This window comes from Muscardinus avellanarius (assembly GCF_963383645.1).
Source record: "Muscardinus avellanarius genome assembly, chromosome: 7".
Classification (NCBI taxonomy): domain Eukaryota; kingdom Metazoa; phylum Chordata; class Mammalia; order Rodentia; family Gliridae; genus Muscardinus; species Muscardinus avellanarius.
In genome coordinates, this window is record NC_137793.1 from 2,735,253 (window position 1) to 2,759,494 (window position 24,242).

General features: G+C 47.5%; 1 protein-coding gene across 1 annotated transcript in view; it reads right to left on the reverse strand.

Annotated features, from left to right (window-relative positions):
- Positions 1-747: 747 nt before the first annotated feature.
- Positions 748-24,242, reverse strand: part of HSPA4 (heat shock protein family A (Hsp70) member 4) — a gene marked incomplete at its 3' end in the record, with an annotated part of 45,163 nt that continues 21,668 nt past the window's right edge. The window contains exons 6-19 of the mRNA XM_080698176.1: positions 23,589-23,722; positions 19,945-20,189; positions 15,163-15,239; positions 13,281-13,432; positions 12,751-12,857; positions 12,021-12,154; positions 10,379-10,560; positions 9,596-9,688; positions 8,026-8,178; positions 7,020-7,145; positions 5,380-5,487; positions 3,243-3,362; positions 1,275-1,436; positions 748-957 (exon numbers count right to left, since the gene is read on the reverse strand). Of these exons, the coding sequence (XP_080554302.1) occupies positions 748-957; positions 1,275-1,436; positions 3,243-3,362; positions 5,380-5,487; positions 7,020-7,145; positions 8,026-8,178; positions 9,596-9,688; positions 10,379-10,560; positions 12,021-12,154; positions 12,751-12,857; positions 13,281-13,432; positions 15,163-15,239; positions 19,945-20,189; positions 23,589-23,722 (2,003 nt within the window). The remainder of the gene's footprint in view (positions 958-1,274; positions 1,437-3,242; positions 3,363-5,379; positions 5,488-7,019; positions 7,146-8,025; positions 8,179-9,595; positions 9,689-10,378; positions 10,561-12,020; positions 12,155-12,750; positions 12,858-13,280; positions 13,433-15,162; positions 15,240-19,944; positions 20,190-23,588; positions 23,723-24,242) is intronic.

The window sequence follows — 24,242 nt, forward strand, 5'->3', positions numbered from 1 at the left end:
CACCTGAATAAACAGGCCAGGGTGGAAATCTTTATGCCACATTATGAGCAAGGATCCGTTTGCCAGGCCTATAGCCCACAACAGTAAATCTACCCGGTTCTAACCTGCAAATTGTTCTTAGACATTGATGCTTGGGGTATCAGTGAACTTAATAGGAAATATCTTCAAGCCTAAATTCTTGCTTTTAACTTGCTCCGAGGGAGGGGAGGGCGTATTCCAAAGCAGCACAAGGCATTTGCAGTGGGAGCGGCTCTTTCCTTGGCGAGAGGGGGGACCAGGGCTGGGGAAGAGGGAGGACGCACCGCTGCGCGCCTGTGTTAATCCAGCCCAGGCCCTGCGCAGAGGGAGCCCGTCCAGGCTGCGGCAGAGCCCCCTCTGCAACTCCAGCACACGCTCCTGAAGCAGACACATCCCAGAGAGCCTCTGGGAAGCTCCCTACAGCTCTTGCCACCTCTCAGCTTTCCAGAACAAACTCATTCTTGCAAAAGCATGATTAGACATAAATGAGTGAAGCCTGCGCTCAGGGAGAATCACTGGGCTCCTAAACAGTACCATTATGAGAAGGACACAACGCACTTAGCCCTGCGTCTAAAAGTCAAAATGCTCCATACATTACCTATCCCCACCCCACACCCTAACAACTGACTAAGAAATCTCCAGGACTCACTTGCTCTGGTGGTATGTACAACAAAGGTGACAACTTAAAGCTTTATAATAGTCTGTTTTAATATAAACAAGTGTTGGAATTCAATCAATGTCCATCTCCGGCAGCTTCCTGTCGGCCTCGGGGGGCGCAGCTGTGTCTGCAGCGGGCTCTGGCTCGGCAGCCTGGGGGCCGGCGCCGTCACCTTGCCCGTCCACGGGTCCATTCTGCTCCACATTCTTCTGCTCCTCTTTTGGAGGTTCCACTTTGGGTTTGGGCTTTGAAATTATGGGGCTACAAATACTCGTCAGCTCCTAAAACCATAAGAGAGAACTGGAGTTGCTTACAAACGAACAAATTTGACATGGCACTCGAAGGCCAAGCTCCCTGCTCCCACTCAGTCCCCAACCCCAAAGCCAAAGAGCACAGAAAGGTCCCTCCCGAGTGAGGTGCGGTGGCACGCGCCTGTGATCCCAGTGACAGGGAGGCTGAGACACAGGCTCGCAGGCTTGCGGCCGGGCTCAGCAACCAAGCGAGGCCCTGTTTCAAGATAAGAAGGGCCGGGGACAGGGCTCGGAGGTAGGACGCTACTGGGTTCAAGCCGAGCTCATGCCCGCGTAGCCGGGGTCACCTTGATCCGGGCCTCGATCTCCCGGGTCCTGACCACCGGGTCGGCAGCCAGGCTCTGCTTGTTCTGCAGGTTCAGCTTGCTGTTCATCCACTCCATGGCCGCGCTGGTGCTCTTCTCCACCTTCGCCACCTCAGCCGCATCCAGGTGCTCGTACTGCTCCTCCTGCAAGGCAAGGGGCAAGGCCTGCCGGTGAGAGGGACGCCCACTGCCAGCACCGGCCCACGGAGGCTCGGGGTTGGAGCAGTATGAAATACTCAAGAACAAAGAGAGAACCCCACTTTTTCAAACTTTTAGAAAAAATATTCAAAGGCCAAAACTATCCATAAAGTAGCAATGGAAAGGCCTCAGAATTATAGATATACATTTTACACAAAATCTTATAAAAATAATTTCATAACATAAAAATCACTGCATTTAGAGCCGGGCGTGGTGGTGCATACTTGTAATCCCAGCATTTGGGAGGCTGAGACTGGAGGATCGTGGTTCACAGACAGCCTCAGCTACTTAGTGCGGCCTTTGACAACTCAGTGAGACCCGGTTTCAAAATAATGAATAAAAAATAGGGCAGGGGATGTGGCTCAGAGGTCAAATGCCTCTAGGTTCCATCCCCAAACAAAAAAAATCACTGCATTTTATTAGATATGAGAGCTGAGGTCTAGTTATCCTAGTCTGGAACAAAAGTAATATTGAAGCCAGGAAGATGTGGTGGTGCACGCTTTTAATCCCAGCATTTGGGAGGCTGAGATAAGAGGACCCAGGTTCACGGCCAGCCTCAGCTACTTAGTGAGGCCCTCCACAATTTAGTGAGACCCTGTAGCTCAGAGGTAGAATGCCCCTGGGTTCCATCCCCAGTACCACACAAACAAAAAGATTAATAATAATAATAATAATAATAATAATAATAATAATAATAATTTCAGTAATACTGAATACAATTTTTTCTATAGGCCTTTCACATACAAAATTTAAAAAAAAAAAGCAAGCTCATTTAAAAAGTTTTCTGATGCACCAATAAAAGCACATTTTCAAAAGGTTTTCTACAGCCGGGCGTGGTAGCACACGCTTGTAATCCCCGTGCTTGGGAGGCAGAGACAGGAGGATCGCGCAGGTTCAAAGCCAGCCACACGCACTGGCTTAGGAGACCCTGTTTCCAAATAAAAAGATGTAAAAATAGGTCTGGGATGTAGCCTGGAGGTAGAAGGGCTTCCAGGAACCCCAGTACCACAAAAAAAAAAAAAAAAAAAAGTTTTCTACAGCCAGGCGTGGTGGCGCACGCTTGTAATCCCAGCGCTTGGGGGGGCGGGGGGGGGGGGGGGCGCGAGACAGGAGGATTGCACAGGTTCTAAGCCAGCCTCAGCTACTTAGGCTCTCAATAACTTAGTGAGACCCTGTTTCCAATGTATAAAAATAAAAAGTTTTCTATAAGCCGGGCATGGTGGCTTACGCTTGTAATCCCACTACTTGGAAGGCAGCCTCAGCTATTTATTGAGACCTTGTTTCCAAATAAAATATAAAATTGGTCTGGGAGTATAGCCCAGAGGTAGACTGCCCCTGGGTTCCATGCCCATTACCACCAAAAAAAAAAAAAAAAGTTTTCTACAGCAGGGCATGGTAGTATATGCCTATAATCTCAGTTCTTGGGAGACTGAGACAGGAGGACTGTGGGTTCAGGCAGCCTCAGCAACTCAGTGAGACCCATTTTCAAAAAATAAAATAGGACTGAGGGTTTAGCTCACAGATAGAATTCCCCTGGGTTTCATTCCCAGCACCATCAAAAAAAATAAAATAAAATAATAAAAAAGAGGGAGAGAAGGAGAGAAGCAACAAACCCTGCAATTTTTAATAAGATTCTACGAAGATCACAAAATATGTTAAGACTCAAAATGAAGGCCGTATTGCTAGACAGCTGGAACTGCCATGGAGAAGCCTCAGTAAGAGCAGCGCCCGGGAAGAAAGAGAAGCAGATACCTTGTTTTTGAAGGAGCTGATTACTTTCATGTATTGCTGGATTTGTTTCCCTAGTTCTTCAAATAATTTTGGTCTTTCTTCAGATTCCTGGAACCGTGTCTTAATAGGCTGCCCTAAATTCTTAAGAGAGAAACAAACTCTTCAGAGAGCCACTGAACCCGGAGCGCCACTGTTCCTACGACCTCTAAGACCGAAGGCGGTTTGAGAGCGCCTCGTCGCGCGGCACGACGCGAGGCTTTTCTAGACCGTGGCCACGAGCCTACAGAACTGCACGCTCAACAGCCATCACGTCAATGCCACCTGAGCCCTAATCCTAAAAACAGGGCAGAAAGCTGGGCGTGGTGGCACACGCTTGTAATCCCCTCCCCGCGCTTGGGAGGAGGAGACAGGAGGATTGCGCAGGTTCGAAGCCAGACACGCTGGCTTAAGAGACCCCGTTTCCAAATAAAAATAAAAAAAATAGGTGTCTGGGAGTGTAGCCTGGAGTGTAGAAGGGTTTCCAGGAACCCAGTACCACAAAAAAACAACAAAAAAAAAACAACAAAAAAAAAAAACAGGGCCGGAAGGGACAGAAAAGCACTCACTTCCTAGCAGACCCACCACACTAAATATGTAGCATGCTCGGCAAAAATGGTTTGGTGGTTGTTGTTGTTTTAATTAAAACCAAGCAACACCCAGATCTGAAGGAGCGCCTAGACATCAATTCATCCAAAACGTTAAAGACCATTGTGGAGCTGGAGCCAGCAAACCCTGGGTGGGGCCAATCTCCAGGCAAGAGGGCAGGGAGGGGCCAGGGCAGACCCGTAGTAAGAGCTGCCAGTCCTGACACTCATCAAAACCAGAACTTGAGAACTAACGCCCTGGCCACATGGGGCTGTCTTATGTGTGATCCTGGTATGGCATGAGGTTTCCTTTAAAATATACATGGAAACATTTTTAGATTAAACATAATGTAAAACATGAGGGACTTGCTTCAAACAAGTGGGAAAGGAAAGAACAGAGCCGAAACAACCGTGCAGTCACTGAGCCATCAGTCTCTACTCTCCTGTGCTGACAGTCAAATGTGCAAAGCTCCCAACGGGACAGACCTCACACGCAAGTGAGAGTCCTTGCCACAGCGACACTGAGCTCAGACACCACCCTTGGGCAAGGTCGCCGCAGAGGGCAGTCACATCGCCCGCTTCCCAGGAAGCCGAGGGATCCAGGGCTAAGACCAGCGATGGGGGCGCCTTCTCCAGTACAAGAACCCTCACAAACACAAAGTGCTTCAAAGGCTAGATAATTTTTTTTTTTTTTTTTTTTTTTTTGGTGGTACTGGGGTTCCTGGAAGCCCTTCTACCTCCAGGCTGCACTCCCAGACCTATTTTTACATGTTTATTTGGAAACAGGGTCTCCTAAGCCAGCGTGCGGCTGGCTTCGAACCTGCGCGATCCTCCTGTCTCTGCCTCCCAAGCGCGGGGATTACAAGCGTGCGCCACCATGCCCGGCTAGATAATTCTTTTTAAGACTAAAGATTTAAAAGAATCAAAACAAGACAGACGTGGTGGGGCACGCTCGTAATCCCAGCATTTGGGAGGCTGAGATAGGAGGATTGCAATTCACAGCCTCAGCTACTTATAGTGAGCCCCTCTGCAACTTAGTGAGACCCTGTTTCAAAATAAAGAATAAAAATAGGACATAGCTCATAGGCAGAATGCCCCTGGGTTCCATCCCTAGTACCACCAAAAAAACAAACAAACAAATACCAGGATCACACATAAGACAGCCCCATGTGGCCAGGGCGTTAGTTCTCAAGTTCTGGTTTTGATGAGTGTCAGGACTGGCAACTCTTACTACGGGTCTGCCCTGGCCCCTCCGCTGCCCTCTTGCCTGGAGATTGGCCCCACCCAGGATTTGCCACAGGCAGTGCAGGACCTTTGCAGGATCACATCTCACTGGCCTTTGTGTCTCCTGATGCCAAAAATGTACCCAGACATTATTCGTAAGACAACGGGAGGCAAAGCTCATTCTCAGAGGAGCTCTGTTACCATGAGGCTCTAACAGCGAGAATGAGCGGACCAAGCAGGTGTTCTCCAACTCCGAGCTACTCCCCTCGAGGCGCTAAGGGCTCAGGACACCTCTGCTCCAGAGAACTTACTTTCAATTCAGCCAATTTATCTACATAAACTTGTTTTGGCTGGTCTTCTCCATCTTCATACAACCAATTTTCAGTATCTTCTAGTTTCAAAGTAAAACTATTACGATCCTAAAGATAAAGAAGACAGTGTAATAAGGTCAATTGAAAACGAGCTGAATCACCAGGACAGTTGCAGACGCTTGCTTTAAAAGAAACTCATAAAAAGACAGGGAAGATAAAAACAAATGTTTTTACTTCACAGGTTCAGAGGGTTTTACTGTTACTCTCTCTGCTGTAAGGTATATTGGGTATGTTTTGAGAATATCAGGGGAAAAAGCCTTCATTTAAAAGTTATGTGAGAGCCGGACGTGGTGGTGCACACTTGTAATTCCCTCGCTTGGGAGGCTGAGACAGGAGGATCGCACGGGTTCGAAGCCAGCCTCAGCTGCTTAGTGAGGCTTTCAGCAACTTAGTGAGACCCTGTTTCCAAATAAAATAGAAAAAAGGTCTGGGATATAGCCCGGAGGTAGAAAGCCTCTAGGTTCCACCCCCAGTACCACCAAAAATTAAAATTAAAAATAAATAAATAAATAAATAAAAGTTATGTGAGAGCCAGGTGTGGTGATGCACATTTGTAATCCCAGTACTTGGGAGGCTGAGACAGGAGGATCGCATAGGTTCAAAGCCAGCCCCAGTTACTTAGTGAGGCTCTCAGCAACTTAGTGAGACCCTGTTTCCAAATAAAATAGGTCTGAGAGTGTAGCCCAGAGGTAGAAAGGCCTGGGTTCCGTTCCCAATACATCATCATCATCATGACAGAGCTAGCAGTGTAGTCAGAGGTGAAATGTCTGAGATCAATCCCCAATATCAAAAAGATAGAGAAATAAAAAATAAAGGTTATGTGAGAGCCAGGCATAGTGGTGCATACCTATAACTTCAGTACTTGGGAGGCTGAGACAGGAGGATCGCATAGGTTCAAAGCCAGCCCCAGTTACTTAGTGAGGCTCTCAGCAACTTAGTGAGACCTTGTTTCCAAATAAAATAGGTCTGAGAGTGTAGCCCAGAGGTAGAAAGGCCTGGGTTCCGTTCCCAATACATCATCATCATCATGACAGAGCTAGCAGTGTAGTCAGAGGTGAAATGTCTGAGATCAATCCCCAATATCAAAAAGATAGAGAAATAAAAAATAAAGGTTATGTGAGAGCCAGGCATAGTGGTGCATACCTATAACTTCAGTACTTGGGAGGCAGAGACAGGAGGATCACAGGTTTGAGGACAGCCTCAGCAAGTAGTTAGAGTCTGAGCAACCTACCAAGACCTTGTTTCAAAAACAAAAAGAAAAAACAAAAAAACAGAGAAGGGGCTGAGGGTGTAGCTCAGAGGTAGAATTTCAGTCCAGTGGCCAGTACCACAAAAACAAACAAACAAACAAGAAGACCTGATGCTTTGACTTGGAGGTAGAACACCCACGGGTTCAATCTCTAGTACCACCACCACCCCAAAGTCATGTGAATGCAACACAAGAGGCTAACCTGCGGGAGAGTTATGATAAGCACAAAATAAACAGCTGTGCCACAGGCCGGCAAAAGGTGCCGTTTAAGACTCTGCTGCACGCACGGAAGCAGAACAGCCTTCTCACAGGCTGGCGGCGGTGCACTTACGTCCTCGCTCACAAACTTCTCGTACTCCCCGCTGAGCTTGTCTCTCATCTCATACACGTACTCTTCCACGGCGTTCTTGGCGTCGTTCCGCTCCTTCTCCAGCTTGTCCTGCATGATCATCTTGCCCTGAGAGCGAAACGAGCGAATGAGAACCAGGGCGCGCTAAGACAGCTCCCTCCTCATAGGACCAGGCCATTTAAATGGTAGAGGGCCGCTGACCCCCAAGCTCCTTCTAGTTCTGCTAAGCATCCCAACAAAGAGAGTCAGAGACTGGGTAAATACCAAAAAATCAAGAAAGGATTTTGAAGCCAGGCATGGCAATTCATGCCTGTAATCCTAGTACTTGGGAGGCTGAGACAGGAAGATCACGGGTCCACAGCCAGTGTTAGCTACTTAGGGAAGCCCTCCACAGCTTAGTGAGATCCTGTTTGAAAAATAAAGGGGGAAAAAAAATGGCTTGGAGGCATGGGTCGGAGGTAGAATATCTCTGAATTCCCCAATACTGCAAAAAAATAAGGTAAAAAGGGCTAAAGCACATGAATTTAATCTCCAGTAACACCAAGAAGAAAAAAAAAACTATTCTGAGACCCAGTGAATACATAAGAGACTTGATAGTCAACAATCAACTCAATAAATGTGCTCTAGAATCCCAACAAGAGCTGTCTACACATGAACTGGTTCAAAGACAGAACTGGTGAGCAAAACAGCGCTACCATAACCAGGTGCCATAGCGTACACCTATAGTCCCGGTACTTGGGAGGCTGAGACAAGAGGACCACAGGTTTGTGGCCAGCCTCAGCTACCCAGTGAGGCCCTCCACAACTTAGTGAGATTTCAAAATAAAAAAATAAAATCAGGCTGGAGGTGTAGCTCAGAGGTGGAATGTCCCTGAGCTCAATCCCCAACACCAAAACACACCCATCACACCACGGGATCTAAGGCTTCCTTCCGCCTGCCTATCCCCGGAGCGCGGCCCCCACCCCCGGGCTGAGGAGGGCGCAGCAACCTCGTTCTCGATGTACAGGTCGAGCATGTCGCGGTCCAGCTGCCATAGCAGCTGGTTCTCGACGGGCAGGTCCACCGTGCTCGTCTTCACCTTCGCCTTCTTGGCCTGCGGGGGCTGGTCCACCTTTTTGTCTTTCGACCCAGCTTGAGAAGTCTAAGTAAAAACACAGAGACTAACTTAGGTTTCAAAATAAGAGGACCACAGGCTTGAGGACAGCTGTGACAACAAAGCAAGACTCAGCAACCTTGTGGAGCCCTATTTCAAAATTTAAGAAAAACAGGCTGAGAGTGTAGCTCAGGTCAAATATCTCTGGGTTTAATCCCCAGTACCTCACACACAAATACCAGGCATGGTGGTACACTCTTATAATCCCAGTACTTGGGATCCAAGAAGCCAGCCTTGGCAATTTAGTGAGACCCTATTTCAAAATAAAAAATATAATATATATAATACATAATATAATAAACATATATATCAGAATGTCACTTCAATTCCCAGAACCACAAAAAATTATATACAGAGGGAGAGGGAGCGCACGCCTGAGAGCTGGGCGTGGTGGCACACACTGATAACCCCAGTACTTAGGAAGCTGAGACAGGAGGATTGCAGATTTGAAGCCAGTTCAATCCCCAGTACAGCAAAAAATAAAATAAATAAAAATAAGAGTCTGGCTCAGTTGCTGAGGACGGCCCTGAACCCATGTCTCATCGCCCCAAGTACTGGGACTGGGGCATGCGTGCTGTGCCTGGAGAGGGATGGAATGTTAGCAGGCCGGCAACGCATCGCCAGTGGACCTCAGACCGTCCAGAGCTACTCCACACGATGGAGGACAGACACTGCTGCGCCACTCCACTGCCACAGCGCAGCCTCGCGGGGCTTCCTCTCGCACCTGTGCTGAGTTTCTCTGGACCAACGCTCGTTCTCCAGCGACCACAGGCCCCGACCACTTCCTCAAGCTGCCCGCTCACACGTGCCATGTTCCCTTAGGATTCTAGGAAGGTTCCCCCCAATAATTGGGTCTTCTAATTTTTTCTTATTATTTGCCAAATGTGTCCATCATTTCCTTTATAAATACTTTCTGCTTTGGCAGTTTTTACCCATCACATATTAGAAAAACCCTCCTAACTTCATCTGGAATTCACACTTTGCTCTATGACACAAGGCAAGACTTTGATGCCGTCGCCCTGTCTTCTACCAAGTCAGCTACTGAAACTGTCAATTTTATTTCACTTCATTTACAAACTATTATGAAAGAAAGGCTTCAGTTCCCGAGCCGCCCTGGGAGCTGAAGCAGCGGCCACAGCCTCCCGCAGCAGCGGGAGCTGGGGAAGGGCGCGCAGGCCGGCTCGCCCCAGCTCCTCCCGCTCGAATGTGCAGGAGACGCGGGTACTCTCTCCCCACTGCCCCCAACCCACCAACAAAAGAGGCTTCCATCTTGGAAAAGGCCTGAGAATCTGGGACTAGCACATCTTCTCTCATTTTGTGCTGTTATATTGTTCAGACAATACAGAATAACAACCCTCCAAGCCAAAGCCGCCTGGCGGGCATCAAGAGGCGGCCGTGCACCTACCTCCATCTCCTCTGACTCGGCCTTGCTCTCTGCCGGCGTCTGTGGCGGCTGCTGCTCTTCCCCCTGCGGCTCCTCCTGGTCCACCTGCATCTTCTGAAAGGCAGGGCAGAGGGAAGCTAAGGAGAACGCCAGCCCAAGACCAAGCAGCCCGGGCGCTGATGGACAAGGACGGACTCCCCGGCACCACCGCGACCCGCGGTCAGACGGCACACCTGCCCGACAACGCCCTGCCCGGCCTCTCCAAGAGTGGCTGCGTAACTGCTGGTTAAACCACGGGGTACCCTCAGACACCAAGCGCCGCGGTTTAACCGGCTGCACGACAGCCACCATAGAGCAGGAGTGCCTCCAAGCCTCCTAAGAACTTCTCTCCACAGTCCTCCCTCCCTAGGAGACCGGCTCTGCCTCCGCAGCACACGGCGGGAAGACACACCGACAAGGCACGTGTGAGCACGGGCAGGCTCCTGGCCGTGGAGCGGGGACTCAACGCCCACGTCACTAGCAGCGGCCCCAGCCTTGCACGCTGCTGACGCCGGCGCCCAGCCCACTCAAAGCGCTGCGCTGAGACCTCAGCGCTGCGGCATTATCAAGCTCTGAATCGAATGCCCATGGAGGGTGAGACCCAGCCGTGACTCTGGCAAGAGAGCAGAGGGCCTTTCTACCTGGGCTTTCTTCTACAAGCAGAAAGAATAAAATAATCCGTCTTGAGAGCCGCGTGGTCTGAGAGGGGGCAGCTCGTGCCCCAGCCCACCCGCAGGTTCCTGGACGTCACAGACAGCGGATTACCTCCTCCTCCTTTGCGTTCTGATCGGTCTCCATCGGCTCCTCGTTTTCCTCAGACTTGTGCACCTCCACTAGGGATGCACTGGACACGCTGAAGATGCCGTGGACATTGATGCGAACCTTGACCTTCACTTTTGAACTGGAGCCATCGGACTGGGGAGTTACTTTCTGAACTGAAAACTGAGCTGGAGACATGAGGGACAAGAAAGCCGCTTATAAGAGGCAGCAGCACCCAGGCGCCCGCCTGCCCCTTCGGCCGCCACGCCACGCCACGCCCCCTCCCCAGAGACGGCTCACCACCCCGTCCTGAGAAGAGCTCCTTTTCTGGCCCTCTAATCCATCTGCAGCACCAAGTTGCTGGGGCTGACCTCTGGCCTCGAACCTGTAGTTCTCCTGTCTCAGCCAAGGACTTCCCAGCACCTGGCTCCTACCCTGGGGCTGTGCTTGCCATCTTAATGCCACAAGCCCAAGGTACATGAGGTAAGTAAAGTGGTCTCCCTTCTCACGCGCAGGGCTCTCCTAACACTGTCCCAACAAGCTACATTTTAGTATGGCACTCTACTTTCTCTTTCTTTTCAACTGGCATGATTTCCAGTTGAGACAGTTCCCAGAACCTACACATAAAAAGACCCAGTCAGGGGCTGGGCATGGTGGCGCACACTTGAAATCCCAGCATTTTTGTAATCCAGCATTCGGGAGACAGAGACCAGGGAATCTCAGTTCGCAGACAGCCTCAGCTACTTAGCGAGAACCTTCATAAATCAGTGAGACCCCGTTTCAAAAAATAAACACTAAAAACTTGGACTAGGGGTGTAGCTCGGAGGTACAATGCCTCTGGGTTCCATCTCCAGTACAGCCAAAAAACAAAAAACAAACAAAAAAAAACCCACGCCAACACAGCTCTAAAACCTCACCCGGCGTGGTGGCGCACATTTGTAATCCCAGCGCTCGGGAGGCTGAGACAGGAGGATTGCACGGGTTCGAAGCCAGCCTCAGCTACTTAGTGAGGCTTCCAGCAACTTAGTGAGACCCTGTTTCCAAATATAAATATAAAAAAGGTCTGGGAGTATAGCCCGGAGGTAGAAAAGCCTCTGGGTTCCACCCCAGTACCACAAAAAAAAAGAAAGAAAAACAAAACTTAGGACATACTCCTTAGGAGATCTACCAATCTCCTAAGGGTTTCCTGAGTATATCTTATAACTCTGTGTAACTCCTTACGTGGGGGGAGGGGTTGCTGGGGACTGAACTCAGGGGAGTTGCGCTTCCAGGCTGTACCCCAGCCCTTTATTTACTTTAAAACAGGGTCTCACTAGGCTGTCCAGAGTCTTGCCAAGTCACTTAGGCTAGTCTTGAAACTATGCTCCTCCTGTTCGGTCTCCCAAGCACTGGATTCCGGGTACGCACCACCATGCCTGGGCACAGGGAATACCATCACCGTGTGTACTGATCCAGAAATACTGCCCACACAACGTGAAATCAAGCAAGTAAGCGCCTGGGAGGCTTTGACCCTCGAGTAAGGACAGGAAGAGATTTTCTTTGCTCAGCTAAATCACCTGACTACAGAACAGCGCATCTCTTCTTTCTGCTAGCCCAGTTCTCCAAGTAGATTCGAACTTTTCTCATTTTAATCCCCAAAGCCACTTACCTATAGCGGGATCTGGGTAGGGCAAATCCTGAGGAGAGCTGTAATAGGCCTCCAGAGTGAAGGGTTCTTTTCTATAAAATGTGAGGACTTTAGAGAAAGGAGCAGCATGGTTTTTTGGAAAGACTTCACAGTCACTGAGTGGAGAAAAAAGATGAACACACAACTCAGGATATTCCTACCATCTGGCCATGTGACCCAGGGTCATAATTATTGTTCAGCTCTAGCTTCACTCTCATTTTGGTCGCTATAATTTCCAGATTATAAATATTTCTAAGAATCTATAAAGTCAATTTTAAGGAAAGGAATATAGTCAATCATCAAATAAAAGACACCAATGACTTTGGGTTGTTTATTTTGGGCACTGGGGATGGAACCCAGGGGCATTTTATCCCCAAGCTAAACTCCCATCCCTATTTTTAATTTTTTATTTTGAAACAGGGTCTCACTGAGTTACAAAGGGCCTCACTAAGTAGCTGAGGCTGGCTTCGAACCCGTGCGATCCTCCTGTCTCAGCCTCCCGAGTGCTGGGATGACAAGCGAGCCTGGGCCACCAATGATTTCAAATGAATCAGATACAACAAACTTACTGAGGACACACATTTATTTCCTTAGACTCTAACTCACACATTATGACAAAACATTAAGAGAGCTGTTTAGGTGGAAATGGAAGGCAACATACCACTCAGACTAACAGCCACCCACCAAGCAGGAGCTCAAGGCACCCAGTTACCTTGACCCTTCTTCTGCCGGGGAATCCCACTTCAGAGAAATTGGATAGGGCACCACATCCGTGATAGAAAACTCTCGGACTTTGAAAGCAGGTGACAGGATTGCGCACTAGAATGGGAATTTTTAAAATGTTCATTTAGCAAATAGAGATCTTAGGATATTACCTACACAAGAGGCTGGCATCAGACGTAGTCCTTGTTTACATTAATGATTTAAGAGTGTAAAGGAACATTTTCATGAACTTCCAGCACCGTCGAGTGACCCACATAACCCACAGTCCTCAGCCCTTTCCATAACCGCCGTGCCCAGACTCCCCGTGCTGGCAATCAGGAAGGCGCTCTGGCAGCACTCCAAGGGGAGCCGTCTGTTTTCAGCGCGTTAGCCACGCCGCCGCGCGGCGCCACACCACACCGAGGGGAATGCTCCTTTCCTCCGCCCCGCGACCCGCCCCCCCGGGGTTCTAGCCACAGCCTTGCATTCACCCTGCCGCACGCACCACCGTATGTTACCATGACCGCGACGAGACCTCACCTGCAAAGCGCAGCCTCGCGTGACGGCTTCGTCGGCGTTTAGGGTTGTGCTGAGCTCTTTGCCAAAAAACTTGCTGATCTTCTCTTTCACAGCAGGAATTCGAGTAGCTCCACCAACTATCTCCACAGCATAAATATCTTCTTTCTTTAATTCTGTTAAAACAATGAAACACCTAGGTGAAAATGATCTTTAAGTTGATATAGAAAGAGCAGTAAGATCTTCTTTTCTCCTGGTGAAATTAATTCACAGATGTGTGACGGAACCCCTCCACTCCCTTACCGTCCCCCGACAACACCCAAACTCTCCTGCACACTCCCAGGCCTGCGGTATCTGCTTCTTAGAATGGGAGGAGGGGTGGCCAGGGTCACATGGTGTCCAGAAGCGTGCAGGTCCTGCCATCTCTGGCACGATCCCACACAACCATTAAAATGCAAACACTCAAGCCTTCACGCACACCACACGGGAGGGCCGAGACTCTGGATCACCCCTGACCTGCATGAAGGGGGAGCAGCAGCATGCACGGCCCCTCTGGTGTTTTATCCAGAGCATAGGTGTGGTCCAAATTAAAACACATGCACAATCTCCTCATCTCAGAAGACAGGAGGTGCTATCGTGGCTTTGCTGCTGCTCATAAAACAGTGGTTAACACCAGCTGGTATCCTGGCCACAGCTCCCTGGTGGCCCTGAGAATGTCTTGAGAAGGGCTAAAGAAACAGCTGGAGAGGTGGCATGTGCCTGTAGTCCCAGCTACCTGGGAGGGGTGGAGACAAGAAGCCCACAGAAGCCCAGGAGACAGCATTAGCAAGAAGCCCAACTACAGAAGCCCAACACAGGCAGCATTAGCAAGACTCCTTTCTCCAGAGAAGCTGGTGGGGGACCTGGTGGGGAAAGAGCCTGTCTGCCTTAACCACTGGCTGAGGTCTCAGCGTAGCCAAGGCGGCTGGGCATCTGGACGCTGGGACAGTGCGCTCTAGGGAAATATTCTGTCAAGGTTTTAGAAAAATTATTAGTACATTCTGAAATAAACCATCACCTTTTCGCCTGAGACAAAATGAAAGTATTTTTATGTTTTTAAGTAAGTATATTCTAGCCGGGCATGGTAGGGCACGCCCATAATCCGAGTACTTGGGAGGCTAAAACAGGAGGATCGCAGATTCACAGCCAGCCTCAGCTTCTTAGGGAGGCCCTTCACAACTTAGTGAGACCCTGTTTCAGAATAAATAATAAAAAATAGGGCTGGGAGTATAGCTCAGAGGTAGAAGGCTCCTGGGTTCAGTCCCTAGTACTGCAAAAATAAATAAATACATTCTTTTTTGTGTGTGTGGTACTGGGGATAGAACCCAGGGGCCTTCTACCCCGGGTTACACTCCCGACCCAATTTGTATTTTATTTGGAAACTGGGTCTAAGTTGCCGAGAGCCTAAGTAGCTGAGGTTGGCTTTGAACCTGCGCGCTCCTGCGGTCTCAGCCTCCCAAGCACTGGGCATACAAGCGTACGCCTGGCTCAAGTACATTCTTATAGCTTCCTTTTTAGTGCGTTCTTAAAGCTTTCCTTTGCCCTTTTAGCTAGCCAAAGACTCACTGACAGGAAACTGTCCAAAACAACCACATCAGTATTGCAAGACAATTGTTAATAAATAAATGGAGCAATTTAGATCCACCTTCAGGTCTAAATTATGTTTCTTAGAGAAATCTGAATCAGGTCTCCCTGCATACACCAAGATTGCTTTGGGAAGGAGGAACGCTACCAGGAGAGGAGAAAGAGGCTTAGTATATAAGCGAAGGAATTCAGAGTAAGTACCTGAGCAAACGCTTGGGGGAAAAAGATAAAAGATAATAAGCAGCCATTTCCAGAGAGTCTGGTGGGTGCGAACAATACTTACTGGCTTGCTCCAGAACACTGCGAAGCGGGGGCTCCACTCTGGCTAGGAGGTGGTCACACATCTCCAGAAACTTGCCCCTGTTAGAAAACCACAGGTCAAATCACACTGCACCCCGATGGGGAATACTGCTGCAGTAAGACAAGCCTAAGAACAAACGCCGGGCAGCACAGACCGGGACGCCTGGCTCACACGGCCCGCCTAGCACCGAGAGAGGCAGGGCAGTGCCAAGGGTCAACGTGGCTCAGCAATTCCACCCTAGGACAGACTCAACGGAGCTGCAGACAGATGCGCACACAAGACACGTGCAGGACCGCACACCACCATCAGCAGTGCGGGAACAGGCAGAGTGCAAACAACCCTCTCTCTTGCTGGAGAACATAATGGCACACAGCCAGCATGGATGGACCACACGCGTGCCAGGAGAAGCCAGTCAAAACAGAACATGAGCCAGGCATAGTGGCACACGCCCGTGATCCCAGTACTTGTGAGGCTAAGAACAAAGGACCGCAGGTTCAAGGACTGCCTCACCAAGTAATGAGACTCTCAGCTGAGCATGTAGTTTGGTGGAAGAATGCCCCTGGGGGCTCAATCCCCAGTAATACACACACACACACACACACACACACACACACACACACACCCCCTGTGTTACTCATTTATATGAAATCAAAATAGGCAAATGTAAAGACAGGAAACAGATGGTGGCTACTAGTGCCAGGCAAAGAAGCTGAGAAGTCCAGCACTGCAGCTTTTCTGGATCCGTTTTAGGTTTACAAAGAGACAACCCCCACAGACTCGCTCCCCACTACCAGCACAGCTCCTGCACGAGCACATCAAGCCTTAGTGTGTGGCGCATCCGTTACATTTAAGGAGCCAATGGTCACACTGAAGTCAGCCTCTACTGGGGCTCTGTGGGTGTGAGAAATGTTCCAGCGTCCACCGCTCTGGTGTCACCCACAAGAGCTTCTTTATTGTACCTGTTCCTCCCTCCTCCTCGGAACTGCTGGCAACCACTGCCCCAGGCACTGGGTCCCAGTTTTGCCCATTCGTTAGTCACATAGCTGTGACTGCAACATGCAGTCTAGACTGTTGAACCCAAGGACACCGTACCTCCAAGCTATGCCCCCAACCTTTTACTTCTTATTTTGAAAGAAGTTCTCACTAGGGAACTCAGAGTCTAAGTTGCTGAGGCTGGCCTCAAACCCATGATCTTCTGTCTTGAACTCCAAGTATGGGATTACAAGAGTGCACCACCATGCCCAGCTTCGTTCAGGGATTTTTTTTTTTTTTTTTTTTTTTTGGCGGTGCTGGGGATGGAACCCAGGGGCATTCTACCTCTGAGTTACACCCCCCCCAGGCCTATTTTATATTTTGAAACAGGGTCTCACTGAGTTGCAAAGGCCTAAGTAGCTTAGGCTGTCCGCCAACCATTATCCTCCTGTCTCAGCCTCCAAAAGCATGCGCCATAACGCTGAGCTGCAAATTTTCTATTTTTTGAGCATCACATAGATGTCTACAATTTACTTTGAGATATGTCAAAAATAAAAAACCACGAGCCAGGTGCAGTGGTGTATGCCTGTAGTCCCGTTACTTGGCAGGCTGAGAGAGGAGGAGGAGGGCCACAGGACCCAAGAGAGCACAGGGGCTTCGTAAGATCCTACTCCACAATTTAAACAGGACGGGTCGGGTGGGGTATCCCAGAGACAGAAGACCCTGGTTCAACCCGAACGACCACGAAGAAAAAGTCGACGGGTATTCAAAAGTAGAGATGAAACAAGTACACTAGATGCTATCAGCAGGCCCCACATGGTGGGTGGCGGGTGGCACGTGCCTGTGATCCAGCATCGGGGAGGCTGAGACAGGGGGGGTGCGGTTCCAGGACAGACTCAGCTAAGTGCGCCACCACGCCTGGCTATAACCTGATTTTACTTTCTTATTTATTATTTATTTATTTTTGGTGGTACTGGGGTTCCTGGAAGCCTTTCTACCTCTGGGCTACACTCCCAGACCTATTTTTATATTTTTATTTGGAAACAGGGTCTCTTAAGCCAGCGTGGCTGGCTTCGAACCAGTGTGATCCTCCTGTCTCCGCCTCCCAAGCATAGGGATTACAAGCATGCGCCACCATGCCCGGCTATAACCTGATTTTAAAAACCAGCAGAAGCCGGGCATGGTGGCGCACATGTGTAATCCCAGCATTGGGGAGGCTGAGACCAAAGGACCACAGTTCATGGATAGCCTCAGCTACTAAATGAGGCCCTCTGCAACTCAGTGAAACTTGGTATCAAAATAAAGAATAAAAACAGGGCAGGGGCTATAGCTTGGAAGTCGAATGCCCCTGGGTTCCATCCCCAGACCCACAAAAAAAAAAAAAAAAAAAAAAAAAAAAGCCAGCAGAAACCAGGTATGTTCACACACACTTGTAATCGCAATATTTGGGAGGCTGAGACAGGAGGACTGCGGTTCATGACTGGCCTCAGATACTTAAGTGAGGCCCTCCACAACTTAGTCTCTGTTTCAAAACAAAAAAGAAAGCCAGGCATGGTGGCGCATGTTTGTAATCCCAGTGCTTGGGAGGCTGAGACAGGAGGATCCCACAGGTTCAAAGCCAGTCTCAGCTGGCTTAAGAGACCCTGTTTCCAAATAAAATATAAAAGGTCTGGGAGTGTAGCCTAGAGGTAGAAGGCCCCTGGGTTCCATCCTCAGAACCACCAAAAAAAAAAAAAAAGAAGAAAAAATGGGGGCTGGAGGTGAAGCTCAGAGGCCGAATGCCCCTGGGTTCCATCCCTAGTACTGCATACAAACAAAACAAAAACAAAACCCCAGCAGACAGGGAGGCTGAGACAGGAGGATCAGAGGCTCAACACCAGATTCATCAAGTAAGGCTGTCAGCAACTTAGTGACCCTGTTTCGAAATAAAAATAAGGCTAGGCATGTACCTCAGAGGTAGAATATGCCCCTGGATTCAATCTCCATTACCACCCCCCCCAAAAAAGCAGACAAATCAATAAAACAGTTTCTAAAAAAAGTATCAATTACTTAACTAGTTATCAACTTAGTGTTTTGTGGAGGAGGCTGGGGATGAATGCCAGAGGCATTCGACCTCTGAGCTACACCCCATGCCCTATTTTGTAATTCTTTGTGTGTGTGTGTGTGGTACTGGGGATGTAACCCAGGGGCCTTCTACCTCCATGCTACACCTCCAGGCCTACTTTACATTTTATTTAGAAACAGGGTCTCACTAAGTTGCTGAAAGCCTCACTAAGCTACTAAGGCTGGCTTCAAAACTTCAATCTTCCTGTCTCAGCCTCCCAAGTACTGGGATTACCAAGCATGTTCCACCACACCCAGCTCTTTATTTTTTGTATGTGTGGTACTGGGGGTGGAACCCAGGGGCTTTTCTACCTCCGGGCTATACTCCAGACCTATTTTATACTAAGGAAACAGGGTCTCATTAAGTAGCTGAGTCTGACTTCGAACCTGTGCGATCTTCCTATCTCAGTCTCCCAAGCTCTGGGATTACACGCATGTACCACCATGCTTGGCTTTCAACTTGATTTTATAAACACATGTGGTTTCACTGACAATTTCTGAAACACATACTATTTCACCCCCAGTCTCCATCTACACACACACACACACACACACACACACACACACACACACACACACACTTGCTCAGTAAAAATGAAAGCTATCACTTAGAAGCAGGAGAAAGGGCAGTACAAACTTGGATTCCAGTCAGCGATAAAGGCCATCTCAGTATCTTAAGGCCTGCTCACTTACCTAAACAAGCCTCAGTCTGGCCTGAATTCTACTAGTGAAATTCATAACCAAGGAACAGATTGCTCCCATCACCCAAGCACCACCACCAGGCAACAACACTGTGCATCATTCTAGAACAGACCTACATGTTAAATACCCAGAATCCGTGCAATGCTGTACAAAAGGGGCTGTTTTCCTTAAATGACCCTAAACCACTCAAAGAGAACAATTTCTTAATCAGTGGCTATTCTTTTTTGTTTGTCTTTGCAGTCCTGGGAATAGAAAGCACAGGTATTCTACCTCTTAACTGCACCCCCAGCAGTATTTTTTTCTTCTTTATTTTGACATAGGGTAGCAATAAGTTTGAAGGGCCTCATTAAGTGGCTAAGGCTGGCCATGAACCTGTGATCCTCCTGTCTGAGAGTCCCAAGTACTGGGATTATAAGTGTGTGCCACCACGCCCAGCCATCAATGGCTAAACTTTCAGCTTAATTCTGCATTAAGGCATTTTCCCCAGTTTTAAGAAAACTGCTAATTCACATATAATATGTGCATATATAATATATGACTAACTTCTTCCAATATTCAATTATTAGACTAATAAATATTAGAACATCAAATAACCTTAATAGAATAATCAAACCCAAGCTTTACATAAACGGGTTCCAAATGGCCTTTAACTTTTACCCCTAGAAGTGGAGTTATAATAATAACAATCTGGACAATTTCAACAACCAGTTAAAGAGTTAGAAGGGAGCCGGGCGTGGTGGGCACACTTGTCATCCCCACGCTTGGGAGGCGGAGACAGGAGGATCGCGCTGGCTTAAGAGACCCTGTTTCCACATTAAAAAAAAAAAAAAAGTAAAAAAAAAAAAAAATAGGTCTGGGAGCGTAGCCCGTGGGAATGTATCCCGGAGGTAGAAGGGCTTCCAGGAACCCCAGTACCACAAAAAAAAAAAAAAAAAAAAGTTATAAGGGAAACTCCCACTGAGTCCCTCAAGATGTCACCATGGTCACCTGTTCATCATTCCAGACACATCGACATCATCCATGAAGCACTCGATGCTGAGAGGAAGGTCGGACGCGTTCGCACTCATCAACTTCTTGAGTTTCTCACACTCTTGAGACAGTCGTAACAACGCACGGATTTTAGACTTTATGTCTAGTTTATATTTCTTCCCAAATTCTTCACAAAAGTGATTTACTAACACCTCATCAAACTTCCTGCCGCCCAGCGTTGAATCAAATGCCGTGGCCAGAACCTTAAGGAGGAAACAGTAATATTACAACAGTTACCTCATCAGTTTTAAAATTTATTATTAGGGTGTTTATTAAAAAAGAAAAGCAAGCCAGGCTTGATGGCACACACTTATAATTTCAGTACTTGGAAGGCTGAGACAGGAGGATCACAGGTTCGCGGCCACCTCAGTTAGTGAGACCTTGTTTCAAAATAAAATATAAAAATAGTGGTGGCGCACGCTTGTAATCCCAGCATTTGGGAGGCTGAGACTGGAGGATCGCAGTTTGCGGACAGTCTCAGCTACTTAGTGAGGCCCTCTGCAACTCAGTGAGACCCAGTTTCAAAATAAAGAACAAAAAATACAGCCGGGCGTGGTGGCGCAAGCTTGTAATCCCCGCACTTGGGAGGCTGAGACAGGAGGATCACGTAGGTTCGAAGCCAGCCTCAGCTACTTAGTGAGGCTCTCAGCAACTTAAGTGAGACCCTGTTTCCAAATAAAATAGAAAATGGGTCTGGGAGTATGGCCTCTGGGTTCCACCTCCAGTACCACCAAAAAAAAAGAACAAAAAATACAGCAGGGGGTGGAGCTCGGAGGTAGAATGTCCCTGGGTTCCACCCCCAGACCTGCAAAAAAAATAAAAATAAAAATAAAACTTAAAAAATAGGTAGGCCTATGGGTATAGCTTGGAGGTAGAATGTCCCTGGGTTCAATCCCTAGTTCCACAAGAAAAAAAGAAAGAAAGAAAGAAAGAAACAAACAAACAAACAAACACATATTACAGATGAGACACTGTGCTTGATCATTTTATCCTTATTAAAACTACTATTTTAGCCGGGCGTGGTGGCCACGCTTGTGACCCCTATGCTTGGGAGGCGGAGAAGGGAGGATTGTGCAGGTTCAAAGTCAGCCTTGCTGGCTTAAGAGACCCTGTTTTCAAATAAAAATATAAAATAGGTCTGGGAGTGTAGCCCAGAGGTAAAAGGGCTTCCAGGAACCCCAGTACCACCAAAAAACAAAACAAAACAAAAAAAACTACTATTTTAGCTGGGCGTGGTGGCGCACGCTTATAATCTCTATGCTTGGGAGGCTGAAACAGGAAAATCGCACAGGTTTGAAGCCAGCCTCAGCTGGCTTAAGAGATGCTGTTTCCAAATAAAATATAAAAAATAGGTCTGGGAGTGTAGCCCAGAGGTAGAAGGTTCCTGGGTTCCATCCCCAGTACCATCAAAAAATAAATAAAAATAAAAATAATAAAACTACTATTTTGAGCCGGGCGTGGTGGCACAGACTTATAATCCCAGCATTTGGGAGGCTGAGACAGGAGGATCATGGTTGGAGGACAGCCTCAGCTACTTAGTGAGGCCCTTTGCAACTCAGTGAGAACCTGTTACCAAATAAAGAATAAAAAATAGGACTGGGGATATAGCTCAGAGGTACAATGCCCCTGGGTTCCCTCCCTAGTACCACAAAAAACAAACAAACAAAAAAAAACACTATTTTGGGAGAAGGGCTAAATGAGCGCTGTGTGCTGTGTGCCTGTACTATCTCATACCCCATTAGGATGTATGACTACAGTGCACCAATAAAAATATGTACTAGTGATAAGAAACTTTAATTCCTATTAAAACTATAAAAACAAACAATCAACCCTAATTTGTAGATTGCGCTACACATGGAGACAGCTGAAATAGTCTCCACGTCACTAGGTTGCAGAAATGACAGAAGTGGACTTCCTCGCCGAGCCCGATCAAACCCAAGTCCTCCGCACCTGAGCAAGCTGCCACCGTAGAACTCACGTGTCCAAAGTCAAGCGCGCTCGTTTGCCACGCACATACTTCTAGTCTTAACACTAGCACAAACCTGAGAACTCCAAAGGCCTAACTAAGCAACTGGCCACCAGAAAGATGCTTGGCCGTAACTACACTTTGGCTAAAGTGCTGAGTTTCCAAATCTGTAGCAGATTAGAAGCAAACCAGCTATAATTAGATTCAACAAAAAAACTGAATAACATGCTTATAAAAGAAAAAAAACAAAATTAATTTCTTCAAAGAATGCTAAATAGCCAAGCACACACACGCCTGTAATCCTAGTACTTGGGAGGCTGAGATAGGCTGACCACAGATTAGAGGACCACTTCAGCAATATAGACAAGACTCTCAAGAAATCTAGCAAGACCTTATTTATTAAAAAAAAAAAAAGCCGGGCATGGTGGCGCACGCTTGTAATCCCAGCTTTCAGGAGACTGAGACTGGAGGATCACGGTTTGCAGCCAGCCTCAGCTACTTAGGTCCTCCACAACTTAGTGAGACCTTGTTTCAAAAAAAGAATAAAAAATAGGGCAGGGGTTGTAGCTCGGAGGTCAAATGCCCATGGGTCATGATAAAATTTTCTTAATGTTAACTAAAGGAAAAAAAAAAAAAAAAAGGAGCCAAAATTATATGCAAGCTGTTATCAGTAGCAAGCTGGCATGCTGGCAAACACTTGCCGCCTGTTGTCCCAAAACTTGGAAGGCTATGATAAGAGAATCAGGTCCAAGGACAGCCGCAGCAACTAGGTAAGACTTTCAGTAACCTAGCAAGACACTGTTTCAAAACAAAAAATAAGCCAGGTATGGTGTACATGATTGTAATCCGAATACTTGGTAGGCTGATACAGGAGGATTACAGGTTTGCTGCCAGCCTCAGCAATTCAGCAGTTCCTTTTTTTTTTCCCCCATGGTACTGGGGATTGAACCCAGGGGCATCCTACCTCTGAGCTATACCCCCAGCCCTAATTTTCATTCTTTATTTTGAAAAAGGGTCTTACTAAGTTGCAGAAGGCTCCACTAAGTACCAAGTGTCAGGCCCAGCTCAGCCTTAGCAATTCAGCTAAGCCCTCTGCAATTTAGTGAGACTGTTTCAAATTTTTTAAAAATAATAATAAGCAGGGCATGATGGCACACATTTATAATCCCAGTACTTAGGAAGCTGAGATAGGAAGATCACAGATTCAAGGACAGCCTTAGCAAGTAGAGAGCTCATTAATCTAGAAGGACCGTTTTCAAATAAAAATAAAATAGGGTTAGGGGTGTAGCTCAGAGCTGGTTCAACTCCCAGCTCCACCACAAAAAATAATAATAGTTGTTATTATTAAAAAACAGGGCTAAGGGTGTAGCTCCAAGGTAGAATATCCCTGGGTTCAATCTCCAATAAAAAAAAGAATTGAGAAAAATAAAACTAGGGGATCTTAAAGCATCTTCCTTGGAAGTGTGTGTACTTTATACCATGCCAACTCTTATTTTGGTTATAAGATTATAGAATCATAGTTTCCAGGTCAAATGCTTCCATTGCTGAAAGGAAACTCTACCACTCACTTAGAGTGTCTCTCAAAACCATACAAAAACGTGCTTGGGATGCAATCTTCTTGGACAAATGCACTCACCTTAAGCTTCCCTCTGTTGAATGCACACAGAGAAACTTGGTAAGAAGAATGCCCCATGTCTACAAAAACCACGTTTCTCGGCTTCTCTTCTAAGGCAGGGAGATCTTGCTTATAGATTCCATATGCAAGTGCAACTGCACAAGAAAAAAAGCAAGTGTTACTGATTAATACCGCCATAGCAGACGGCACCAAGGTCATCCTCGAAACACACCGCACGGTAGCGCCGTTTTACGAGTGAGAATGAACGTGTCAGTACTGACATCAGGTTTCCTCTGCAGTTTCCCATGGACTGGCAATGTCGACCAAATGAATCCCCCAGTCTCCAAACATGTTTTCCTCAGTCTCTTCTATTCTGGAGCCACATTAATGTAGACACCCAAGTGCTAGTCAATGAAGTAATATTTCACACCTCATTTCAGACTCCACAGTCCACAAGTCAGAGAAAAAAAGGAAAACTTTCAAACCAAAGCACCATCACACCCATAGCAAGTATGTATGTTCCTTCCCAACAAGTATGCTTTAAACACCAAAGTATCTTCTACAAGACACAAAATGTACTGATTAATTCTTCACATACAACGTTGTGTCAAAAACACTAAGACAACAGGTGGAAAACAAGGATGCCAGCCCAGCAAGTAGAGAGCTTGAGGTTTC